The 22,489-nt window shown below is 48.2% G+C and overlaps 1 protein-coding gene across 7 annotated transcripts in view; it reads right to left on the bottom strand.

Moving 5' to 3' along the window:
- The window catches only part of POC1B (POC1 centriolar protein B), a 462,304-nt gene that overhangs the window by 137,379 nt on the left and 302,436 nt on the right, over positions 1–22,489 (bottom strand). For all 7 annotated transcript variants that reach the window (XM_063927654.1, XM_063927653.1, XM_063927652.1 and 4 more), the window contains 2 exons: positions 19,141–19,209; positions 6,817–6,969 (listed from right to left, as the gene is read on the bottom strand). In XM_063927654.1, coding sequence (XP_063783724.1) covers positions 6,817–6,969; positions 19,141–19,209 — 222 coding nt within the window. The remainder of the gene's footprint in view (positions 1–6,816; positions 6,970–19,140; positions 19,210–22,489) is intronic.

The raw sequence follows: 22,489 nt of genomic DNA, 5'->3' as shown, positions 1-22,489 counted from the left end.
CCGGCCGGTGGGTGCAAGAGTGTATGTAGATGTATATATGTAGGGATACACAACAGAGCCAGAGTCCCCAGAGTTAATGCAAAGTGTCCACCTAAACGGGAATACAGGGACTGCCACCCCTAGACAGCTCTGTGGGATGTATAGAAACAGTCCCCCGGCAGGAGCCTCCAGATGCAGCAGGAAAATTCACACCCTAATTGAGTCGGGCCGGGTTAGCGAGCCAGAGGAGGAACGCAGGCGAAAAGGGTATATGCAGCCCAGTGTTTTCCCAGCCAGCCCAGCCAAGACTCCAGGTGGTAACTCTCCCCACCTTAATCAATGTGCGCCTCGCGTACTTGATCCCAGCATGGTAGGGGCCACATAACAGCAGGGGGTCCAGGAAATGGTGGCTGGGACTGGTAAGCAGCCGGATGTGCGCGGGATGGTCGCTCTCCCTTCCCGACTTCACCCAGGAGGCAGCACAGTCCCGCGGTCTGAGGGCTTCGGCTAGCTGCAGCGGAGCGGCGGCGGGTAGCGGGAGCCGCGCTTCCGGTCCTCGGCACGGCGATGCAGGGAGTCCAGCACAGCAGGTCACAGCAGGAGGCAGACGGAGCAGCAGGGAGAGCCCGTCGCTTCAGTGTTCGGCTGGTCACAGCGGGCGGCAGCGGGGAGAAGAGAGAAGCAGCCGGACTTCCGGTTGAGACACGAGGCAGCAGAAGTCCCAGCGCAGATCAGGGCCCGCCAGCACAACAGGCTCCAGCACTCCCACGGACACAGGTATCAGGCTCAAACTCTTCCCAGGGGGGGCAGGAGGTATTCTCACATCTATGGCTCCAGTATCAGACCCAGGGGGGGAGTACAGGATATATATCAGGATGAATTGGCTGGAGAGCTGCACTATGCAAGTGCTACTCCATGCCCGTCCAGGCCACGCCCCCACACACAGCGCTTTTAATATAAAGGGAGACCCCCTATCAGCGCTGACTGTGCACCTTAATAGGTTACACAGTCATTTTGCAGCCTCCTTCACCCTTCTACAACCCCCTGGTACCATGAAAGATAGCTGGAGTTGCTGTGGAGGGACTTGCTCTTCACTGATAGCGTTGTACAGGCAGGAAAAGGGCGCTGAACGCTGCTGGGTCCGCTCTGAGGAGAAGCTCTGCCCCCAAAATGGCGCTGTCTTCCCGCTCTTCATAGGATTATACTGGCCTGAGTATTTATGCTGGCTGAGATCCGGGGACCCCGACAGGCTGTGTGACCAGTGTAGAGTGTAGGCGCTGGCTCAGGGCGCCCCTCACAGGGCCGCACTATGTACCGTTGAGCCTCTGGAGTGCAGTTAATACTGCGCTCCTACCCTGATGCCGCCATCTTTAGACTGGCCCCCCGCTTGCTAGGGGGGTCGGTGACTCACTCGCCACTGCCCCTGTGGTGGGGAACGATCTATCCCCTCAGGAGCTCAGTGTCCTGTCAGCGGAGATAGTGGCTCATACCCCGCAGGGCGGACACTACTCCCCCCCCCCCCCCCCCCTTAGTCCCACGAAGCAGGGAGGCTGTTGCCAGAAGCCTCCCTGTAAAATAATAAACTCTAAAATAAACTTTACTCGGAAAGCTCTGGAGAGCTCCCCTAGCTGTGACTGGCTCCTCCGGGCAAATTTTCTAAACTGAGAAACTGAGTCTAGTAGGAGGGGCATAGAGGGAAGAGCCAGCCCACACTCTCAAACTCGTAAAGTGCCAATGGCTCCTAGTGGACCAGTCTATATCGCATGCTACTAATGTGGACCCCAGCATCCTCTAGGAAGTAAAAGAAGAAAACAGCAGCAATAGTTTAAAGACTCATATGCATCAGGCACTTATCCAACTATTCGTACCAAAAGGTAGAGACTTAGTGCTGTATCACCCGGCTCAGGAGAGTGGGATACAGGGAGGCTTCACCTCGCTTCCAGGATCGATCAATACGTTTGTGAATGCTGAGTGGATCCAGATGCTATTAGTGTACACAATCGCCCCGTGAACCTACAGTGAACAAAGAAGCTCAATTGAACACCAACGCACCAGTCATACAGCTGCCTATGCTGCGACTGGGTCCTTTTAGATACAAAGCATCTCAGACAGAAGCGGGAACTCAGTTCATGGCGGGAAACTCAGAGGAAACTGGTCATGAACCGGGGAGGGGCGACCAAGGGAGCGTCTAACTCCCTACTGCTGACATCAACCCCAGGGATTGCAGCCTCATACTGCCCCTGGAGCCTATGATCCCTGAAGCCTAGCACTGCTGCAGTCGAGGTGGCAGCCGTGTCAGCAACTGTTCGGTAGTCTCCATCCTGAAACAGTGCGGTTGTGTCTCGCGTTTCCCCTATTAAGCGGAACCGATGCATTACCTTCTCCCCGTGCTTCGGTCACAGCCATGTAACGTTTGCTGGACTTGCTAGTACATCCTACAAAGACACTCGCCGAACCAGCACTGTACATGTGGGTAAGCCTCGTCACGACCCGGCGGGGAGTTGCTGGAGCGACTCTTTCTAAGGTACGTATAAGACGCTTTTTAGAAAGATCACTAAAAAATAAATAAAATAAAAAAGCTTATGGCTGCTAAAAACCAACAGCCCATTGACCATGGTCTGGCTCCTGCCGCACCAAACAAAAAAACTGAATTGCCTGAGCCAGGAGGAGGGGATATAGGGACGGGCCCGTTGCATTCTGGGAGGCCTAAAGCTTTGATCGTTTGGTGCCAATCTGCTTGTCGTAACCTCATTACCCAATGTTATCCTGTGGATAAACTGTGGACCCTGCCGGAGAAATAGGAAGCTAATTTCAAGGCAGCAGATTAAACAATAAATTATAAAATAAACTCATATGATTTATGTAATGTATCTATTGGACACATTGTTTTTTTATCTTAATTTACTTTTTTTTGCACTTGTAACATCTCTGTCCATCGAGCTTGAAGGCTTACAGTGTAACAGAAAGTTAGGACTCAAAACAATCTCCCAAGTAAATATAACAGCTGTAGGCTTAAGCAACATATAAAAAATGGATATTATATAGGCATTTCCTAGATAAGGTGTCAGTCAATAGCAAATATATAGAGCCTAATTCAAAGAAAACCCAATGGCCTACATACATGTTCAATGGTTCCTGATCTACTCATGTGCAGTATCTGTACTGTACATGTGCAGATCTGTGTCTGCGATGACTGTCACAGTGCCCCCTAAGTTCAGCAAGATTGACATGCTGCAGCTGTTTGGGGGTGAGTAAGGTACAGCAATTGCCAGCGTAACAGAGGCATGGAGGGAGGGGGGGGGGGGGGGGGGGGGGATTTGGCCCTGCTGCCTAGGCATGCTAAAGTGCTAAAGGTAGTGGCTGCGTTCTTCACTTGCTTCGCAGCATGAATTACCCATCATCTTGAGTCACCTAGTGGTGACTCAGATGACCGATGTTCACGCAGATAATCCGATGATGCATCTTCGGGCACAGCAGCGGATCATAGAAGCCGGCAGGAGGAGTCTATTTACAAGACGCCTCCTGTGGCATTAGCATATTATCCTACAGCTGATGCATCAAAAGACGCAGCTGCTGTGTGAAGAGAGACCAGCTCTGAATCAGGCCCATAGTACCATAACCCATAACACAGTGCAACAGCATCTGAAGGTTTATAAATTGGCAATGGAAGTTCTACAATACACATCACACAAACTGTCAAATCAGTTTGCAACAACGTCTATAGGACTCATTTGCTGCAGATCATAAGTTTAGATCAACTTTCAACATATTCAAATATGTCCGACATATTTATAATAATATATATTATACCATCTAAGGAAGCTACCACAGTCATTGCACATACTGACAACATATTTTACATGATCTCTTGGTTGTTTAAACCACTGATCACTGCTGCCCACAGGTGTTTTACATATATTGTTTTACATTGTGTACAATGTATGCTTTTAAAACTTCTATACAACAGATTCCTCAGGAAAGCTAGGCTTCACAAAACAGCCTAACATGGTCACATCTGACCCTTGCATAGACAGTTTGGCAGCTCTTCCATATATATTTTGCAGCTATTCTGCCAACAGAGTATGAACAGGATATAAACACAAAAATGTGCAATTTCTATAGAATAGAAACAGTGACACCTACTGGCCAAACACACATGATGCATCAAGCAAATATCTGGAAGGTCCAGTACAGCTTAAAGATATCACAAAATTAGCAGAATGTATTTCAGTACATAACATGTTTAAGTGAGCAATGCATTGATATAAACAAAACCATGGAAATTACACATAGATAGTAGCAGCAGTATTGTCATAAACAAGTTTAAGTACAACCATACAGTGTCTCGTATGGCAGGAGCTATCTTGCATATGAAGGACGACAATTAAAGATTTCCTTCATGTTCTATCTATATATAAATCAAATCTCCTCCGTTACAGATGGAACAATGTTTGGAGAATCCTCATTAGTATACCCATGAAATACTGATGCTCTTATACTGTGACTATCACAACTTGTTAATTTTCTGTATGTTATTAGTGGAAGCTGCCATTTGAGTTTGCCCAAAAAAACAGTATGTATGTATTGAATGGATATATATATATATATATATATATATATATACACACACACACACACACACACACACACACACACACAGTGGGGCAAAAAAGTATTTGGTTAGCCACCGATTGTGCAAGTTGAGCCACTTAAGAAGATGAGAGAGATCTGTAATTTCGATCATAGGTACACTTCAACTGTGACAGTCAGACTCTGAAAAAACCCCAAAAACTAGGAGATCACATTGTATGGTTTTTAAACAATTTAGTTGTATATTCTTGTGGAAAATAAATATTTGGACAATCAAAAAGTTTAACTCAATACTTTGTAAGATAACCTCAGCTGACAATTACAGAGGACAAACGTTTCCTGTAGTTCTTGATCAGGTTTGCACACACTGTAGCAGGTATTTTGGCCCACTCTTCCATGCAGATCTTCTCTAGATCTGTCATGTTTTGGGGTTGTCGCCGGGCAACACGGACTTTCAACTCCCTCCACAGATTTTATATTGGGTTGAGGTCTGGAGACTGGCTAGGCCACTCCAGGACCTCAAAATGCTTCTTAAGGAGCCACTCCTTAGTTGCACGGGTGGTGTGTTTGGGGTCATTGTCATGCTGGAAGACCCAGCCACATTCCATCTTCAATGCTCTTAGTGAGGAAAGATGGTTTTTGCCCAAAATCTCACGATACATGGCCCCATTCATCCTCTCCTTAATACGGATCTGTTGTCCTGTTCCCTTTGCAGAAAAGCTGCCCCAAAGCATGATGTTTCCACCCCCATGCTTCACAGTAGGTATGGTGTTCTTGGGATGCCATTCATCATTCTTCTCCCTCCAAACACGGCGAGTGGAGTTTATACCAAAAAGTTCGATTTTGCCCTCATCTGACCACATTACATTCTCCCAATCCTCCTCTGGTTCATCCAGATGGTCACTGGTGAACTTTAGACAGGCCTGGACATGTGCTGGCTTAAGCAGGGGGACATTTCGGGCGCTGCAGGATTTCAATCCATGACGACGTAGTGTGTTACTAATGGTAACCTTGTGGCTGTGGTCCCAGCTCTCTTGAGGTCATTAACTAGGTCCCCCCGTGTAGTTCTGGCCTGATTCCTCACCGTTTTCAAGATCATTGATACCCCATGAAGTGAGATCTTGCATGGAGCCCCAGGTCGAGGGAGATTGTCAGTAATCTTGTATTTCTTCCATTTTTTAATAATTGCTCCAACAGTTGGTCTCTTCTCACCAAGCTGCTAGCCTATTGTCGAGTAGCTCATCCCAGCCTTGTGCAGCTCTACAATATTGTCCCTGGTGTCCTTAGACAGCTCTCTGGTCTAGGCGATAGTGGAGACGTAGCAGTCTGACTGTTTGAGGTTGTGGACAATAACCAGTTCAAACAGGTGCCATTAATACAGGTAACGAGTGGAGGATAGAAGAGCTTCTTAAAGAAGTAGTAACAGGTCTGTGAGAGCCAGAAATCTTGCTGCTTGGTAGGTGTCCAAATATTTATTTTCCACAAGAATTTACAAGTAAATTGTTTAAAAATCATACAATGTGATTTCCTGTTTTTTTTTCCTTCAGATTCTCTCTCTCACAGTTGAAATGTACCTATGATGGAAATTACAGACCTCTCTCATCTTTTTAAGTGGGTCAACTTGCACAATCGGTGGCTGTTCAAATACTTTTTTGCCCCACTGTGGTTATATATATATATATATATATATATATATATATATATATATATAGGGAGGCCAATCCCGGGCCTTTTTTTTTTTTTTTTTTCAATCCCGGTTATCGGGATTGGAGAATGATCAATCCTGGGATTCCCAGGGTTGGGTTGAAGATTTTAAGATTAAAAATCTTCATTGCCCCCACCCCCTTCCCAGGCCTGCCCAGCCCACAGAACTACACACCATCCTCTGGGAGTGCGGGCAGGTTCACTTGCAGCAGGCGGTTAAGTGCGCTCAGGGCAGCGCTGACGGCTGGCGACAGACTGCGCAGCGTGACTTCTGACTTCACGTCACGCTGCACAGTGCACACAGCTGGGGATTGAGGGAGCTGGGAGCAGTGAGCTTGGCAGTGTCTGAGCCTCCTGAGGACGCTCAACGTTGCCCGGCATTGAAAAAACAAAGTGGCTTTCTAATCCCGAAATCCCCGGGATTGGTAGCCACCCTACACATACACATACACTGAATGACTATTTGATCTACACAATATTTCAAGGTTAGAATTAACAAACATTGCTAGAAAATTTTTTTATTATCTCATGTACAGATGTTACCTCAATAGACTGGCCAGCGCTGGTGTGGAGGTGAGAAGACCTGGGATATATATCATTTAGGTGAGGTGGGACTTCAGGACAGAGCCTCTTTTGTTGCATTTTCACAACATCTGTATTATCAAATCTGCCAAAATTTGTCTTCCAGACTAAAACCTTACAAAAGAAATAATATATATATTATAAAATAAATAAATAAAAAAGAAACTATTACAAAACAATTAAAGATTAGCTCTAGAACAGCTGTGCATTTTTTCCAACTATCCTATTGTAATCCTAATATGCTATCCTAATATGTAATAAGAGTTAAGGTGGGTACACACTTAGCGATATAGTGAACTTTATCGCTCATTTCCCACCTCCTGAGCTATATCATTTACTATATTGCCCAGTGTGTATGCCGCCGCCAATGAGCTAGTGTTAACGACCCTCGGTCTCGGCCGTGCATGCACTCATCGTCCAAACCTGCATGCTCCAGCTGGCCGAGGCATGACGTCACTGTGCAATATAATTAGTGATATCGCCCGGCCCAGGAGGGGAAAAAATAAGATTTTAAACCTACCGGTAAATCTATTTCTCCTAGTCCGTAGAGGATGCTGGGGACTGACCATGGGGTATAGACGGGCTCCGCAGGAGATAGGGCACCTAAAAATAACTTTTACTATGGGTGTGCACTGGCTCACCCTCTATGCCCCCCTCCTCCAGACCTCAGTTAGAGAACTGTGCCCAGAGGAGATGGACAATACAAGGCAGGATTTAGAAATCCAAGGGCAAGATTCATACCAGCCCACACCAATCATACCATGTAACCTGGATCATACATAACCAGTTAACCGTATGAACAATAACAGTAACGGTCCAAGACCGATTCCAACTGTAACAGAACCCTTATGTAAGCAACAACTATATACAAGTCTTTCAGAGTTTCCGCACTGGGACGGGCGCCCAGCATCCTCTACGGACTAGGAGAAATAGATTTACCGGTAGGTTTAAAATCTTATTTTCTCTTATGTCCTAGAGGATGCTGGGGACTCTGTAAGGACCATGGGGTTTATACCAAAGAATCCAATCGGGCGGGAGAGTGCGTATGACTCTGCAGCACCGACTGAGCAAACGCTAGGTCCTCATCAGTCAGGGTATCAAACTTGTAGAATTTAGCAAAAGTGTTTGACCCCGACCAAGTCGCCGCTCGGCAAAGCTGTAATGCTGAGACGCCTCCGGCAGCCGCCCAAGAAGAACCCACCTTCCTAGTGGAATGGGCCTTAACCGAATTTGGTACCGGCAATCCAGCCGTAGAATGAGCCTGCTGAATCGTATTACAGATCCAGCGAGCAATAGCCTGCTTCGAAGCAGGTGCGCCAATCTTATTAGCAGCATACAGGACAAACAGAGCCTCTGTTTTCCTAATTCTAGCCGTCCTGGCTACATAAATCTTTAAGGCCCCGACTACGTCCAGGGATCTGGAATCCTCCAGGTCACTTGTAGCCACAGGCACCACAATAGGTTGATTCATATGGAACGAAGAAACCACTTTAGGCAAAAATTGCGGACGTGTCCTCAATTCAGCTCGATCCACATGAAAAATCAAGTAGGGGCTCTTGTGTGACAAAGCCGCCAATTCTGACACTCGCCTTGCTGATGCTAAGGCCAACAACATGACCACCTTCCAGGTAAGAAATTTCAACTCAACCTTGTTAAGCGGTTCAAACCAGTGTGATTTTAGGAACTGCAACACCACGTTCAGGTCCCATGGTGCCACTGGAGGCACAAAAGGGGGCTGGATGTGCAGCACTCCCTTTACAAACGTCTGGACTTCTGGAAGAGAAGCCAATTCCTTCTGAAAGAAAATCGAGAGGGACGAAATCTGTACCGTAACAGAGCCTAATTTCAGGCCCATATCCACTCCTGTCTGTAGGAAGTGGAGAAAACGACCCAGATGAAAATCTTCCGTAGGTGCATTCTTGGTCTCACACCAAGACACATACTTTCGCCAGATACAGTGATAGTGCTTTACCGTCACCTCCTTCCTAGCCTTTATTAAAGTAGGGATGACCTCTTACGGAATCCCCTTTTTCGCTAGGACTCGGCGTTCAACCGCCATGCCGTCAAACGTAACCGCGGTAAGTCTTGAAATACACAGGGCCCCTGTTGCAACAGGTCTTCCCTCAGAGGAAGAGGCCAGGGATATCCTGTGAGCATCTCTTGTAGATCCGAGTACCAGGCCCTTCGAGGCCAGTCTGGGACAATGAGTATCGTCTGTACTCTTCTTCGTCTTATGATCCTCAACACTTTTGTGATGAGAGGAAGAGGAGGAAACACATAGACCGATTTGAACACCCACGGTGTTACCAGAGCATCTACTGCTACTGCCTGAGGGTCCCGAGACCTGGCACAATACCTCCAAAGCTTTTTGTTGAGGCGTGACGCCATCATGTCTATTTGAGGAGTTCCCCAAAGACGCGTTATGTCTGCAGAGACTTCTTGATGAAGTCCCCACTCTCCTGGATGGAGATTGTGTCTGCTGAGGAAGTCTGCTTCCCAGTTATCCACTCCCGGAATGAAGACAGCCGACAGAGCGCTTACGTGATTTTCCGCCCAGCGAAGAATCCTGGTGGCTTCCGCCATCGCGACTCTGCTTCTTGTCCCGCCTTGGCGGTTCACATGAGCCACTGCTGTGACATTGTCTGATTGAATCAGAACCGGTAGGTTTCGAAGAAGACTCTCCGCTTGTCGAAGGCCGTTGTAAATGGCCCTGAGTTCCAACACATTGATGTGTAGACAGGACTCCTGGTCTGACCACAGTCCCTGAAAATTTCTTCCTTGTGTGACTGCTCCCCATCCTCGGAGGCTCGCGTCCGTGGTAACCAGGATCCAATCCTGAATTCCGAACCTGCGACCCTCCAGCAGGTGAGTACTTTGCAACCACCACAGGAGAGACACCCTGGCCCATGGGGACAGAGTTATTTTCCGATGTAAGTGCAGATGGGACCCGGACCACTTGTCCAGAAGGTCCCATTGAAAAGTCCTTGCATGGAACCTTCCGAAGGGAATGGCCTCGTAGGCCGCCACCATTTTTCCCAGAACTCGAGTGCATTGGTGAACTGACACCCTTTTCGTTTATAGCAGGTCTCTGACCATGTTCTGGATGTCCTGGGCTTTCTCCATTGGGAGAAAGATCTTAATTTGTTCCGTATCCAGTATCATACCTAGGAACGTTAGTCGAGTTGTCGGAATCAACTGTGACTTCGGTAGATTTAGAATCCAACCGTGTTGCTGGAGCACTCTCAGAGAGAGCGCCACACTGCTCAACAATTTCTCTCTGGATCTCGCTTTTATTAGGAGATCGTCCAAGTATGGGATAATTGTGACTCCATGCTTGCGCAGGACCACCATCATTTCCGCCATTATCTTGGTGAAAATCCTCGGGCCCGTGGAAAGCCCAAACGGCAACGTCTGAAATTGGTAATGACAATCCTGTACAGCGAATCTCAGGTATTCCTGATGGGGGGAATATATGGGGACATGAAGGTACGCATCCTTTATGTCCAGAGACACCATAAACTCCCCCTCCTCCATATTGGCTATAATCTCTGTGAGTGATTCCATTTTGAATTTGAATCTTTTTATGTACAGGTTTAGGGATTTCAGATTCAAAATAGGTCTGACCGAACCTTCCGGTTTCGGGACCACAAATAGGGTTGAGTAGTAACCTCTTCCCTGCTGGTTCAGGAGAACCCTGATTATTACTTGCTGTAGACACACCGTTTGAATTGCAGCTAAGACTACATCCCGTTCCGATGTGGAAGCTGGTAGGGCCGATTTGAAAAATCGGCGCGGGGGCACCTCCTCGAATTCCAGTTTGTAACCCTGGGAAACTATTTCCAACACCCAAGGATTCAGGCCTGAGCTGACCCAGGCCTGGCTGAAAAGTCGAAGACGTGCCCCCATCGGTGCGGACTCCCTCAGGGGAGCCCCAGCGTCATGCTGTGGGCTTTGGAGTAGCCGGGGAAGACTTTTGTTCCTGGGCACCTGCCGAAGCAGGTGCTCTTTTGCCTCTGCCCTTACCTCTGGCGAGGAAGGAGGATCCCCGACCTCTTCTGGACTCGTGCGACCGAAAGGACTGCATCTGATAGGGTGGTACTTTCTTTTGCTGTTGGGGAATAAATGGTAAAAAGTTTGATTTACCTGCTGTAGCTGTGGAAACCAGGTCCGTCAGCCCATCCCCAAACAATACATCTCCCTTATAGGGTAGAACGTCCATATGTTTTTTGGAATCTGCATCACCCGTCCATTGGCGAGTCCATAAGGATCTTCTCGCAGAGATAGACATGGCCTTGGCCCTAGAAGTCAGCAAACCAATGTCCCTTTGAGCATCCCTCATAAATAAGACTGCGTCTTTAATATGGGCTAGAGTTAAGAATATAGTATCCTTATCCATCTTATCAAAATCAGCTGTCAGCTCATCTGTCCAAGCTTAAATCGCGCTACACACCCATGCCGACGCAATTGTCGGTCTAAGGACTGCTCCAGTATGAGAATAAATACACTTTAAGGTAGTCTCTTGCCTGCGATCTGCAGGGTCCCTAAGGGCAGCTGTGTCAGGAGACGGTAGCGCCACTTTCTTGGACAAGCGCGTCAGGGCCTTGTCCACAGTGGGAGGTGATTCCCAACGCCCCCTGTCCTGTTTAGGGAAGGGGTATGCCATATAAATTCTTTTGGGTAGCTGCGGTCTCTTTTCTGGAGTCTCCCAAGCTTTTTCAAAGAAATCATTTAGTTCATGAGATGTGGGAAAATTTATAATCTGTTTCTTTCCCTTAAACATGTGCACCCTTGTGTCGGGGACCGAGGGTTCATCCGCAATATGCAACACATCCCTTATTACCACAATCATACACTGAATGCTTTTTGTCACCCTAGCGCGCAATTTCACTTTGTCATAGTCGACACTGGAATCAGAGTCCGTGTCGGTAGTAGTGTCTTGTGTTAAGGGACGCTTTTGAGACCCAGACGGGCCCTGTGAGTCGGTCCAATCCGAGGATTGACCCCCTGATGTCCCCCCCTAATTCAGCCTTATCAAGCCTCTTATGTAAGGATGCCACACTTGCATTCAACATATGCCACATGTCCATCCATTCCTGAGTCGGCACAACCGACGGGGACACACCACTCATTTGCTCCACCTCCTCCTAGGAAAAGCCTTCCGCGCTTCAGACATGTCGACACCACGTACCGACACCCCACATACACAGGGATTAACCTATAAGGGGACAAAACCCCAACCAGGCCCTTAGGAGAGACAGAGAGAGAGTATGCCAGCACACACCCAGCGCTTAATAACACTGGAAAAATATGACCAGATAGCGCTTTTATATATAAAATAACCAGATTCCCACTCACTGCGCTCAAAATGCCCCCCTCCTCTTTTTTCCAGCCTGAATGTTCAGCAGGGGAGAGACCAGGGAGCCAGCGTTTTCCTCATGCAGCTTCTGTGGAGAAAATGGCGCTGGTTAGTGCTGGGGATCAAGCTCCGCCCACCCGACGGCGGGCTTCGGTCCCGGTGATTTTTTTTATAGAAAATGGCGGGGGATCGTAGAATTACTGCCCAGCAGCCTAATCTACCTTGTCAGTGCCCAAATGTGAGGTTTATTGCTACCCAGGGCGCCCCCCCCTGCGCCCTGCACCCTTCATTGCTGCTCTGTGTGTGTGAATGGGAGCAATGGCGCGCAGCTTACCGCTGCGCGCCTTACCTCATGAAGATGTGATGCCTTCTGCCGCCTATGATATCTTCTGCCTTCTCATACTCACCCGGCTTCTATCTTCGGCATCTGTGAGGAGGACGGCGGCGCGGCTCCGGGACGAACCCCAGGTGAGACCTGTGTTCAGACTCCCTCTGGAGCTAATGGTGTCCAGTAGCCTTAGAAACAGAGCCCAACCGTTAAGCCAGCCCTGCTTCTCTCCCCTCAGTCCCACGATGCAGGGAGCCTGTTGCTAACAGGACTCCCTGAAAATAAAAAACCTAACAAAATTCTTTTTCAACAGAAAACTCTGGAGAGCTCTCTGCAGTGCACCCATTCTCCTCTGGGCACAAGATCTAACTGAGGTCTGGAGGAGGGGCACAGAGGGAGGAGCCAGTGCACACCCATAGTAAAAGTTCTTTTTAGGTGCCCTATCTCTTGCGGAGCCCGTCTATACCCCATGGTCCTTACGGAGTCCCCAGCATCCTCTAGGACGTAAGAGAAACTAGGCGATGTCGCTCCCGAGCACACACTAATGTGTACCAACCATAACAGTCATTGTTTTCAACAGGAAAAAAAATGTAACATTAGATGCGTAGAATGGATGAAGTGGCACTAGAAAAAAAATTGTATTAGTTTTGATTTTACCTTTATTCCAAAATGAAATTAAATGGACACAATTATACCAAACATAGTGACTAAACAGCTCCAACAAAGTTATTCTGTTACAGTCAACCAAAACACACAAATCTTATTTGTCTATGGTCCGTCTCCCAATAAAAAAAAGCTGCATGCACAAAGGTACTGTACATACATTTCTAAATATATATTTGTTTTTAAAAAACAAACATTACATAAAAATAAGATTTTACTTACCGGTAAATCTATTTCTCGTAGTCCGTAGAGGATGCTGGGACTCCGTAAGGACCATGGGGAATAGACGGGCTCCGCAGGAGATAGGGCACTTTAAGAAAGCTTTGGACTCTGGGTGTGCACTGGCTCCTCCCTCTATGCCCCTCCTCCAGACCTCAGTTAGGGAAACTGTGCCCAGAGGAGATGGACAGTACGAGGAAGGATTTTTGTAAATCTAAGGGCGAGATCCATACCAGCCACACCAATCACACCATATAACTTGTGATAAACTTACCCAGTTAACAGTATGAACAACAACATAGCCACGGTTCAACCGAAAAACTATAACATAACCCTTATGTAAGCAATAACTATATACAAGTCGTGCAGAAAAAGTCCGCACTTGGGACGGGCGCCCAGCATCCTCTACGGACTACGAGAAATAGATTTACCGGTAAGTAAAATCTTATTTCCTCTAACGTCCTTGAGGATGCTGGGACTCCGTAAGGACCATGGGGATTATACCAAAGCTCCCAAACGGGCGGGAGAGTGCGGATGACTCTGCAGCACCGATTGAGCAAACAGGAGGTCCTCCTCAGCCAGGGTATCAAACTTATAGAACTTTGCAAAGGTGTTTGTCCCCGACCAAGTAGCTGCTCGGCACAACTGGGCAGCCGCCCAAGAAGAGCCCACTTTCCCAGTGGAGTGGGCCTTAACCGATTTCGGTAACGGCAATCCTGCTGTAGAATGCGCCTGCTGAATCGTGTTACAGATCCAGCTAGCAATAGTCTGCTTTGAAGCAGGAGCGCCAACCTTGCTGGCCGCATACAGAACGAACAAAGCTTCAGTCTTCCTGATTCTAACCGTTTTGGTCACATAAATCTTCAAAGCCCTGACTACATCCAAGGACTCGGAATCCTCCAAGTCCCGTGTAGCCACAGGCACGACAATAGGTTGGTTCACATGAAAAGATGAGACCACTTTTGGCAGAAAGTGAGGGCGAGTCCTCAACTCTGCCCTATCCACATGAAAAACCAAGTATGGGCTTTTTATGTGATAAAGCCGCCAATTCGGAAACACGTCTTGCCGAAGCTAACGCCAACAACATGACCACTTTCCACGTGAGGTATTTCAACTCCACAGTTTTGAGTGGTTAAAACCAAGGTGACTTGAGGAAACGTAACACCACGTTAAGATCCCAAGGCGCCACCGGAGGCACAAAGGGAGGCTGAATATGCAGCACCCCCTTCACAAAGGTCTGTACTTCAGGAATAGAGGCCAATTCTCTTTGAAAGAAAATGGATAAGGCCGAAATCTGGACCTTTATGGACCCCAATTTTAGGCCCAAAGTCACTCCTGTTTGAAGGAAGTGAAGTACACGGCCCAAATGGAACTCCTCCGTAGGAGCAGCTCTGGCCTCACACCAAGAAACATATTTCCGCCATATACGGTGATAATGTTTTAACGTCACGTCTTTCCTAGCCTTGATCAGGGTAGGAATGACTTCCTCCGGAATCCCTTTTTCCGCTAGGATCCGGCGTTCAACCGCCATGCCGTCAAACGCAGCCGCAGTAAGTCTTGGAACAGACAGGGCCCCTGCCGCAGCAGGTCCTGCCTTAAAGGAAGAGGCCACGGATCCCCTGCGAGCAACTCTTGCAGCTCCGGATACCAAGTCCTCCGTGGCCAATCCGGAACAATGAGTATTGTTCTGACCCTGCTTCTTCGTATTATTCTCAACACCTTGTGTATGAGAGGAAGAGGAGGAATAACATAGACCGATCTGAACACCCAAGGTGTCACCAGAGCGTCTACCGCTACCGCCTGACTTCCCTTGACCTGGCGCCATACCGCTTTAGCTTTTTGTTGAGACGGGATGCCATCATGTCAATTTGAGGCAGTCCCCAACGATCCGTGATCTGTGCGAAGACTTCTTGATGAAGTCCCCACTCTCCCGGATGCAGGTCGTGCCTGCTGAGGAAGTCCGCCTCCCAGTTGTCCACCCCTGAGATGAACACCGCTGATATCGCGCTTAGATGGCCTTCCGCCCAGCGTAGAATCCTGGTCGCTTCTGCCATGGCCATTCTGCTCCTTGTTCCGCCTTGGCGGTTTATATGAGCCACTGCCGTGACATTGTCTGACTGAATCAGAACCGGTTTTCTCCGAAGCAATTCCTCTGCTTGACGCAGGGCGTTGTATATGGCCCTCAACTCCAGGACGTTGATGTGGAGACAAGACTCTAGGCTTGACCAGAGACCTTGGAAATTTCTTCCCAGTGTCACTGCTCCCCAGCCTCGGAGGCTTGCGTCCGTGGTCACCAGTACCCAGTCCTGAATGCCGAACCTGCGACCTTCTAGTAGGTGAGCACTGTTCAGCCACCACAGGAGAGATACCCTGGTCCTGGGAGACAGGGTGATCCTTTGATGCATTTGTAAATGGGACCCGGACCACTTGTCCAAGAGGTCCCATTAAAAAGTCCTCGCATGGAACCTGCCGAAAGGGATGGCCTCGTAGGAAGCCACCATCTTCCCCAGGACCCGCGTGCACTGATGCACTGAAACCTTTTTTGGCTATGAGTTCCTGAACCTTTTCGATCGGAAGAAAAACCTTTTTCTGGTCTGTGTCTAGAATCAGCCCCAAAAAGGTCAGACGCGTTGTAGGGACTAGCTGGGACTTCGGTATATTGAGAATCCAGCCGTGTATCTGCAACGTCTTCATGGACAGAGACACGCTGTCCAGCAACCTCTCCCGAGATCTCGCCTTTATGAGGAGATCGTCCAAGTATGGGATAATTGTGACCCCCTGCCTGCGCAGGAGCACCATCATTTCCGCCATTACCTTGGTGAAAATTCTCGGGGCCGTGGAAAGCCCAAACGGCAACGTCTGAAATTGGTAGTGACAGTCATGCACTGCAAATCTCAGGAACGCCTGATGCGGGGGGAATATCGGAACATGAAGGTAAGCATCCTTTATGTCCAGGGACACCATCCAATCCCCCCCCTCCAGGCTGGCGATGACCACCCTGAGTGATTCCATTTTGAACTTGAACCTCTTCAAGTACAGGTTCAGAGATTTCAGGTTTAAAATGGGTCTGACCGAACCGTCCAGTTTCGGGACCACAAACAGGGTTGAGTAATATCCCTCTCCTTGCTGGAGATGAGGAACTGTGACAATCACCTGTTGAATACACAATTTTTGGATTGCTGCCAACACTAGCTCCCTCTCTGACGGGGAAGCCGGCAGAGCCGATTTGAAAAATCGGCGAGGAGGCAAGTCTTCGAATTCCAGCCTGTATCCCTGAGAAACAATCTCTAATGCCCAGGGATCCACCTGCGAGTGAACCCAGACGTGGCTGAAAAACCGAAGACGAGCCCCCACCAGATCTGCCTCCCCTCGGGAAGCCCCAGCGTCATGCGGTGGACTTTGCAGATACAGGGGAGGACTTCTGCTCTTGGGAACTAGCTGTGTGCAGCTTTTTTCCCCTGCCTTTCCCTCTGGCAACAAAGGATGATCCCCGTACCTTCTTGTTTTTATTGGAACGAAAGGACTGCATTTGATAATGAGGTGCCTTTTTTGTATGCTGCGGGGGGACATAAGGTAAGAAATTTGACTTACCAGCCATAGCCGTAGAGACAAGATCCGAGAGGCCGTCTCCAAACAACTCCACCGCTTTGTAAGGCAAGGACTCCATATGCCGCTTTGAATCGGCATCTCCCGTCCACTGTCTGGTCCACAAGAGCCGCCTAGCAGAAATAGACATAGCATTTATTCTGGAGCTTAATAAACAATGTCTCTCTGAGCATCCCTCATATACAAGGCAGCATCTCTGATATGCTCTATGGTCATATGAATGGCATCCCTATCTAAGGTGTCAATTTCCGTAGATAAGGAATCTGCCCATGCCACAACCGCACTACAAACCCAGGCCGACGCCATAGCCGGTCGAGCAATAGTACCGGAATAATTGTAAATGTGCTTTAAGGTAATTTCCTGCCTGCGATCAGCAGGTTCCTTGAGGGAAGCTGTATCCTGAGAAGGCAGTGCCACCTTTATGGACAAACGTGTCAGCGCCTTGTCAACTTTTGGCGAAGATTCCCAGCGTATCTTATCAGTTTGTGGAAAAGGATACGCCATGAGAATCCTTTTGGGAACTTGTGGTCTCCTATCCGGAGATTCCCAAGCCTTTTCGCACAAGTCACTTAATTCAAATGAGGATGGAAAAGTGACTTCAGGCTTTTTCCCTTTATACATGTGTACCCTCGTGTCAGGGACAGGGGGTTCCTCAGTAATATGCAAAACCTCTTTAATGGCAATAATCATGTACCGTATACCCTTTGCCACCTTCGGCTGTAATTTTGCATCTTCATAGTCGACACTAGAGTCAGTATCTGTGTCGGTATCTGTGTCATCGATCTGGGATATGGTGCGCTTCTGAGACCCCGAAGGACCTGGCGCCCCAGGGACAGGCATGGACTGGCTACCTGACTGATCCCTAGCTTCTGCCTTGTCTAACCTTTTATGCAATAGATTGACATTTGCATTCAAGACATTCAGCATATCCACCCATTCCGGTGTTGGCGTTGCCGACGGCGACCTGACATTCAAGCACTCCCCCTCCACATTAAGCGAGCCTTCCTCGTCAAACATGTCGACACACGCGTACCGACACACTTCCCACACACACAGGGAACCCCTTTCCTGAGGACAGTATCCCTGTCAAGGCCCTTTGGAGAGACAGAGAGAGAGTATGCCAGCACACACCCCAGCGCAATGACCCTGGAGACCAACACAAAATGTTTTTCCCCAGCAGCGCTGTATAATATGTAAACCGCCAATTATGTGCCCCCCCCCCCTCTCTTTTAAGCACCCTTTCACCGTGTGTAAGCAGGGGAGAGTCTGGGGAGCTTCCTCTCAGCAGTGCTGTGGAGAGAAAATGGCGCTGGTGAGTGCTGAGGGAGAAGCCCCGCCCCCTCGGCGGCGGGCTTCTGTCCCGCTCAAACTTAGTAAAATATGGCGGGGGCTCTTTTATATACATGTACAGAGCCCACCTGTACATGTATATAGTCTTTTTGCCATGCAGAGGTTTATATTGCTGCCCAGGGCGCCCCCCCCCCCCCCCCTGCGCCCTGCACCCTTACAGTAACCGGAGTGTGTGAGGTGTATGGGAGCAATGACGCACAGCTGCAGTGCTGTGCGTTACCTCAGTGAAGCTGAAGGCTTCTGCCGCCTGACGACTTCTGTCTTCTGTTCTTCTAGCTCTGTGAGGAGAACGGCGGCGCGGCTCCGGCGGTGGACGCCCAGTAAGAACCTGCGTTCACCCCCTCTGGAGCTAATGGTGTCCAGTAGCCGAGGAAGCAGAGCCTATCTTTGACAAGAAGGTCTGCTCCTTTCTCCTCAGTCCCTCGATGCAGGGAGCCTGTTGCCAGCAGTGCTCCCTGTGAAAAAGTAGTAAAAGGTAGAAAAAAATCCAAACAAAAATGCTTCTAGGCAGAGAACTCTGGAGAGCTCTCTGCAGTGCACCCATCTTGCTCTGGGCACAGTGTAAAACAGGTCTGGAGGAGGGGCATAGAGGGAGGAGCCAGTGCACACCCAGAGTCCAAAGCTTTCTTAAAGTGCCCTATCTCCTGCGGAGCCCGTCTATTCCCCATGGTCCTTACGGAGTCCCAGCATCCTCAAGGACGTTAGAGAAAACGAGACAATACACTATTCCAGGACAATTTGATCACATGAAATTGGAACACACCTGTGCATCTGTTCCCCCAGACGCAAACTGTTCTCCATCTCTTGAGAAAGTCACGCATAGAACAGGACCCTGCAAATGAAACAAATGCATGCACTTTATTTTATAGATTATTAGCCTTAGACGATTATTAGAAAAAATGACCAAAACAACAGATAACAGGATTTTAACACCTACCGGTAAATTCTTTTCTCGTCGTCCATAAGGGATATTGGGGGAAACTAGTACGATGGTATATAGACGGGGTCCAAAGGAGCCAGTGCACTTTAAATTTCTTCATCTGGGTGTGCTGGCTCCTCCCCTCTATGCCCCTTCCCACAGGCAGTTATAGGTAAAAACGTGCCCGAAGGAGAAATAGACGTTATTACCGTTGATAACGTGATTTCTCTTATGTCCACAGGTATCCACAGGATAACATTGGGATATGGTTGAGCGACAGCGGAAATGGCACCAACACGGTCACGAGCTTTCTGGCCTCCCAGGATGCATCGGGGCCTCACCATATAGTCCCGCCCACTGACTCAGTCAGATCAGTTCTTTCCACAGCGATTTAGGCAGGAGCATTACGTAGAGACCTGTTTAGGCGATAAGAACACACATGCACACCCTTCCATACAAGAAGGAAGAGGTTTAGCGATTGTCAAGATCCTCATATCAGGTGCGTCAGGGTGGGATCCCTGTGGACATAAAAGAAATCACGTTATCAACGGTAAGTTCTTACCATAACGTCTATTTCTCTGGCTGGGTCCACAGGATTATCCACAGGATAACATTGGGATTCCCAAAGCCAATTTTAGTGGTGGGGACGCTCCTGATTACACAGGAGGACCTTTCGCCCGAAGTCTGCGTCATGAGAGGCAAAAGTATCCAAGGCATAATGCCTGATGTATGTGTTTATGGAAAACCATGTGGCTGCCTTACATATCTGTTCTGCTGAAGCACCCTGTTGTGCTGCCCATGAAGGACCTATCTTACGTGAAGAGTGTGCAGAGACATTAGCCAGAGTAGGGAGATCTGCATGAGAATAAGCTTCTGATATTACCATTCGGAGCCATCTCGCCAGCGTCTGTTTACTAGCAGGCCATCCTCTTCTATGGAATCCGTAGAGGATGAAGAGAGAATCTGTTTTTCTGATGGCACTAGTACGATCTATGTAGATTCTTAAAGCTCGGACTACGTCCAGCGACGCTTCTCCTGCAGATAGTCCAGATACCTGTAAAGCTGGGACTACAATCTCTTCATTCAGGTGAAACTTTGAAACCACCTTTGAAAGATAACCAGATCTCGTTCTGAGAACTGCTCTGTCTGGAAAAAACTTAGGAAAGGAGACTTACACGATAATGCTCCTAAATCTGACACTCTTCTGGCTGATGCCATTGCCAGTAGAAAAAGCACTTTAGCCGTTAACCATTTAAGATCTGCTCTCTTAAGTGGTTCAAACGGAGGACCTTGGAGGAATTTAAGAACTAAATTCAAATCCCAAGGAGCTGCACGAGGAACAAATGGAGGTTGTATATGTACAACTCCCTGAAAGAAAGTACGTACATCCTGTAATTCAGCAATCTTTCGCTGAAACCATACAGTTAATGCTGATACTTGAACCCTCAAGGAAGCAACTTTCAAACATTTATCCAAACCTGCTTGAAGGAAATCCAAAATCCTGGATACTTTAAAAGATCTTGGATTCACATTTTTTCCAGTACACCAATGAATATAGGCTTGCCATATTCTATGATACACACAAGCTGAAGAAGGCTTTCTTGCTCTAAGCATAGTTTGGATTACTTGTTTCGAAAATCCTCTAGCTTCTAAGATAGAGGTTTAAACAGCCACGCCGTCAAAGACAGGCGATCCAGATGACTGTGACAACAAGGACCCTGCATTAACAGATCTGGACGTTGAGGGAGCAGTATCGGTGCTTCCACGGACATCCTCAGTAGATCTGTGTACCAATGCCTTCTTGGCCAAGCTGGAGCTATAAGAATTATCGCTCCCTTTGCTTGCTTTATTTTTCTCACTACTCTGGGTAACAGAGATATTGGAGGGAACAGATATGCCAGATGAAATTTCCATTCTACTGACAGTGCGTCTACAAGGACCACTCCTGGGTCCCTTGTTCTCGATCCGTACCTTGGAACTTTGTTGTTTAGACGAGACGCCATGAGGTCTATCTCTGGTAGACCCCATCTGTTCACTAGTGTCTGAAACACTTCTGGGTGTAATGCCCATTCGGTTTCCTGAATGGTGTGTCGACTGAGAAAATCCGCTTCCCAGTTCAGTACACCAGGGACAAACACTGCTGACAATGCCGGGAGATGGAGTTCTGCCCATCTTAGAATGGGAGTCACTTCCTCCATCAATCTTTTGCTGTGAGTTCCTCCTTGATGATTGAGGCACGCTACTGCTGTCGCATTGTCTGAGCGAATCTGGACCGGTCTTCCTTGCAGACTGTCCTTTGCCTGAACTAGAGCCAAGTAAATGGCCCTTATTTCAAACAGATTTATCGGCAGGCGACTTTCCCTTGCGGTCCATTTTCCCTGGAACCAAAGGCTTCCGAGTACCGCACCCCAGCCTTGCAGGCAGGCATCTGTTGTCAGGACTTGCCATTCTTTTATCCAAAAGGGTCTCCCCTTGTTTAAATGGTCTGTCTGTAGCCACCACGCTAGAGACCTTTTTACGTTTACTGGAAACTTTATCATCTGCTTTTTTATCGTCTGATGATTTCCGTTCCATTTGGTCAGAATAAGGTGCTGCAATGGTCTGGAGTGGAACTGCGCATATTCCACCATGTCGAAGGTTGATACTATCAGACCCAACAGTCGCATTGCTGCATGGACTGACATTGTCTGGGCGTGCAACACTTCCTGAACCATGACCTGCACCTTGACTATCTTTTTCTCTGGTAAGAGAACTTTCTGTAGGTCTGAATCCAATATGGCCCCCAAATGAACCATCCGCTGTGACGGATTCAGAGACGACTTTTCCCAATTTATGAGCCACCCGTGTCTCTGTAAACAAACTATTGTCTGTTGAAGATGGCTCAAAAGTAAATCTTGCGAATGTGCTAAGATTAACAGGTCGTCGAGGTATGGGAATATTCTTATCCCCTGTTTGCGCAGACAAGCTGCCATAACCACCATGATCTTGGTAAACACCCTGGTTGCTGTTGCTAGCCCGAAGGGCAAAGCTTGGAACTGAAAATGTTCCTGGAGGATGGCAAACCTGAGGTAACACTGATGAGACAGTGCTATAGGCACATGTAGGTAAGCATCCCGTACATCCAGAGATACCATGTAATCTCCCGGTTCCATAGCCAACATTATGGAGCGTAACGTCTCCATGTGGAACTTCG

Source organism: Pseudophryne corroboree, chromosome 6 (genome assembly GCF_028390025.1).
Source record: "Pseudophryne corroboree isolate aPseCor3 chromosome 6, aPseCor3.hap2, whole genome shotgun sequence".
NCBI lineage: Eukaryota > Metazoa > Chordata > Amphibia > Anura > Myobatrachidae > Pseudophryne > Pseudophryne corroboree.
This window is presented reverse-complemented; position numbering and strand designations above follow the sequence as displayed.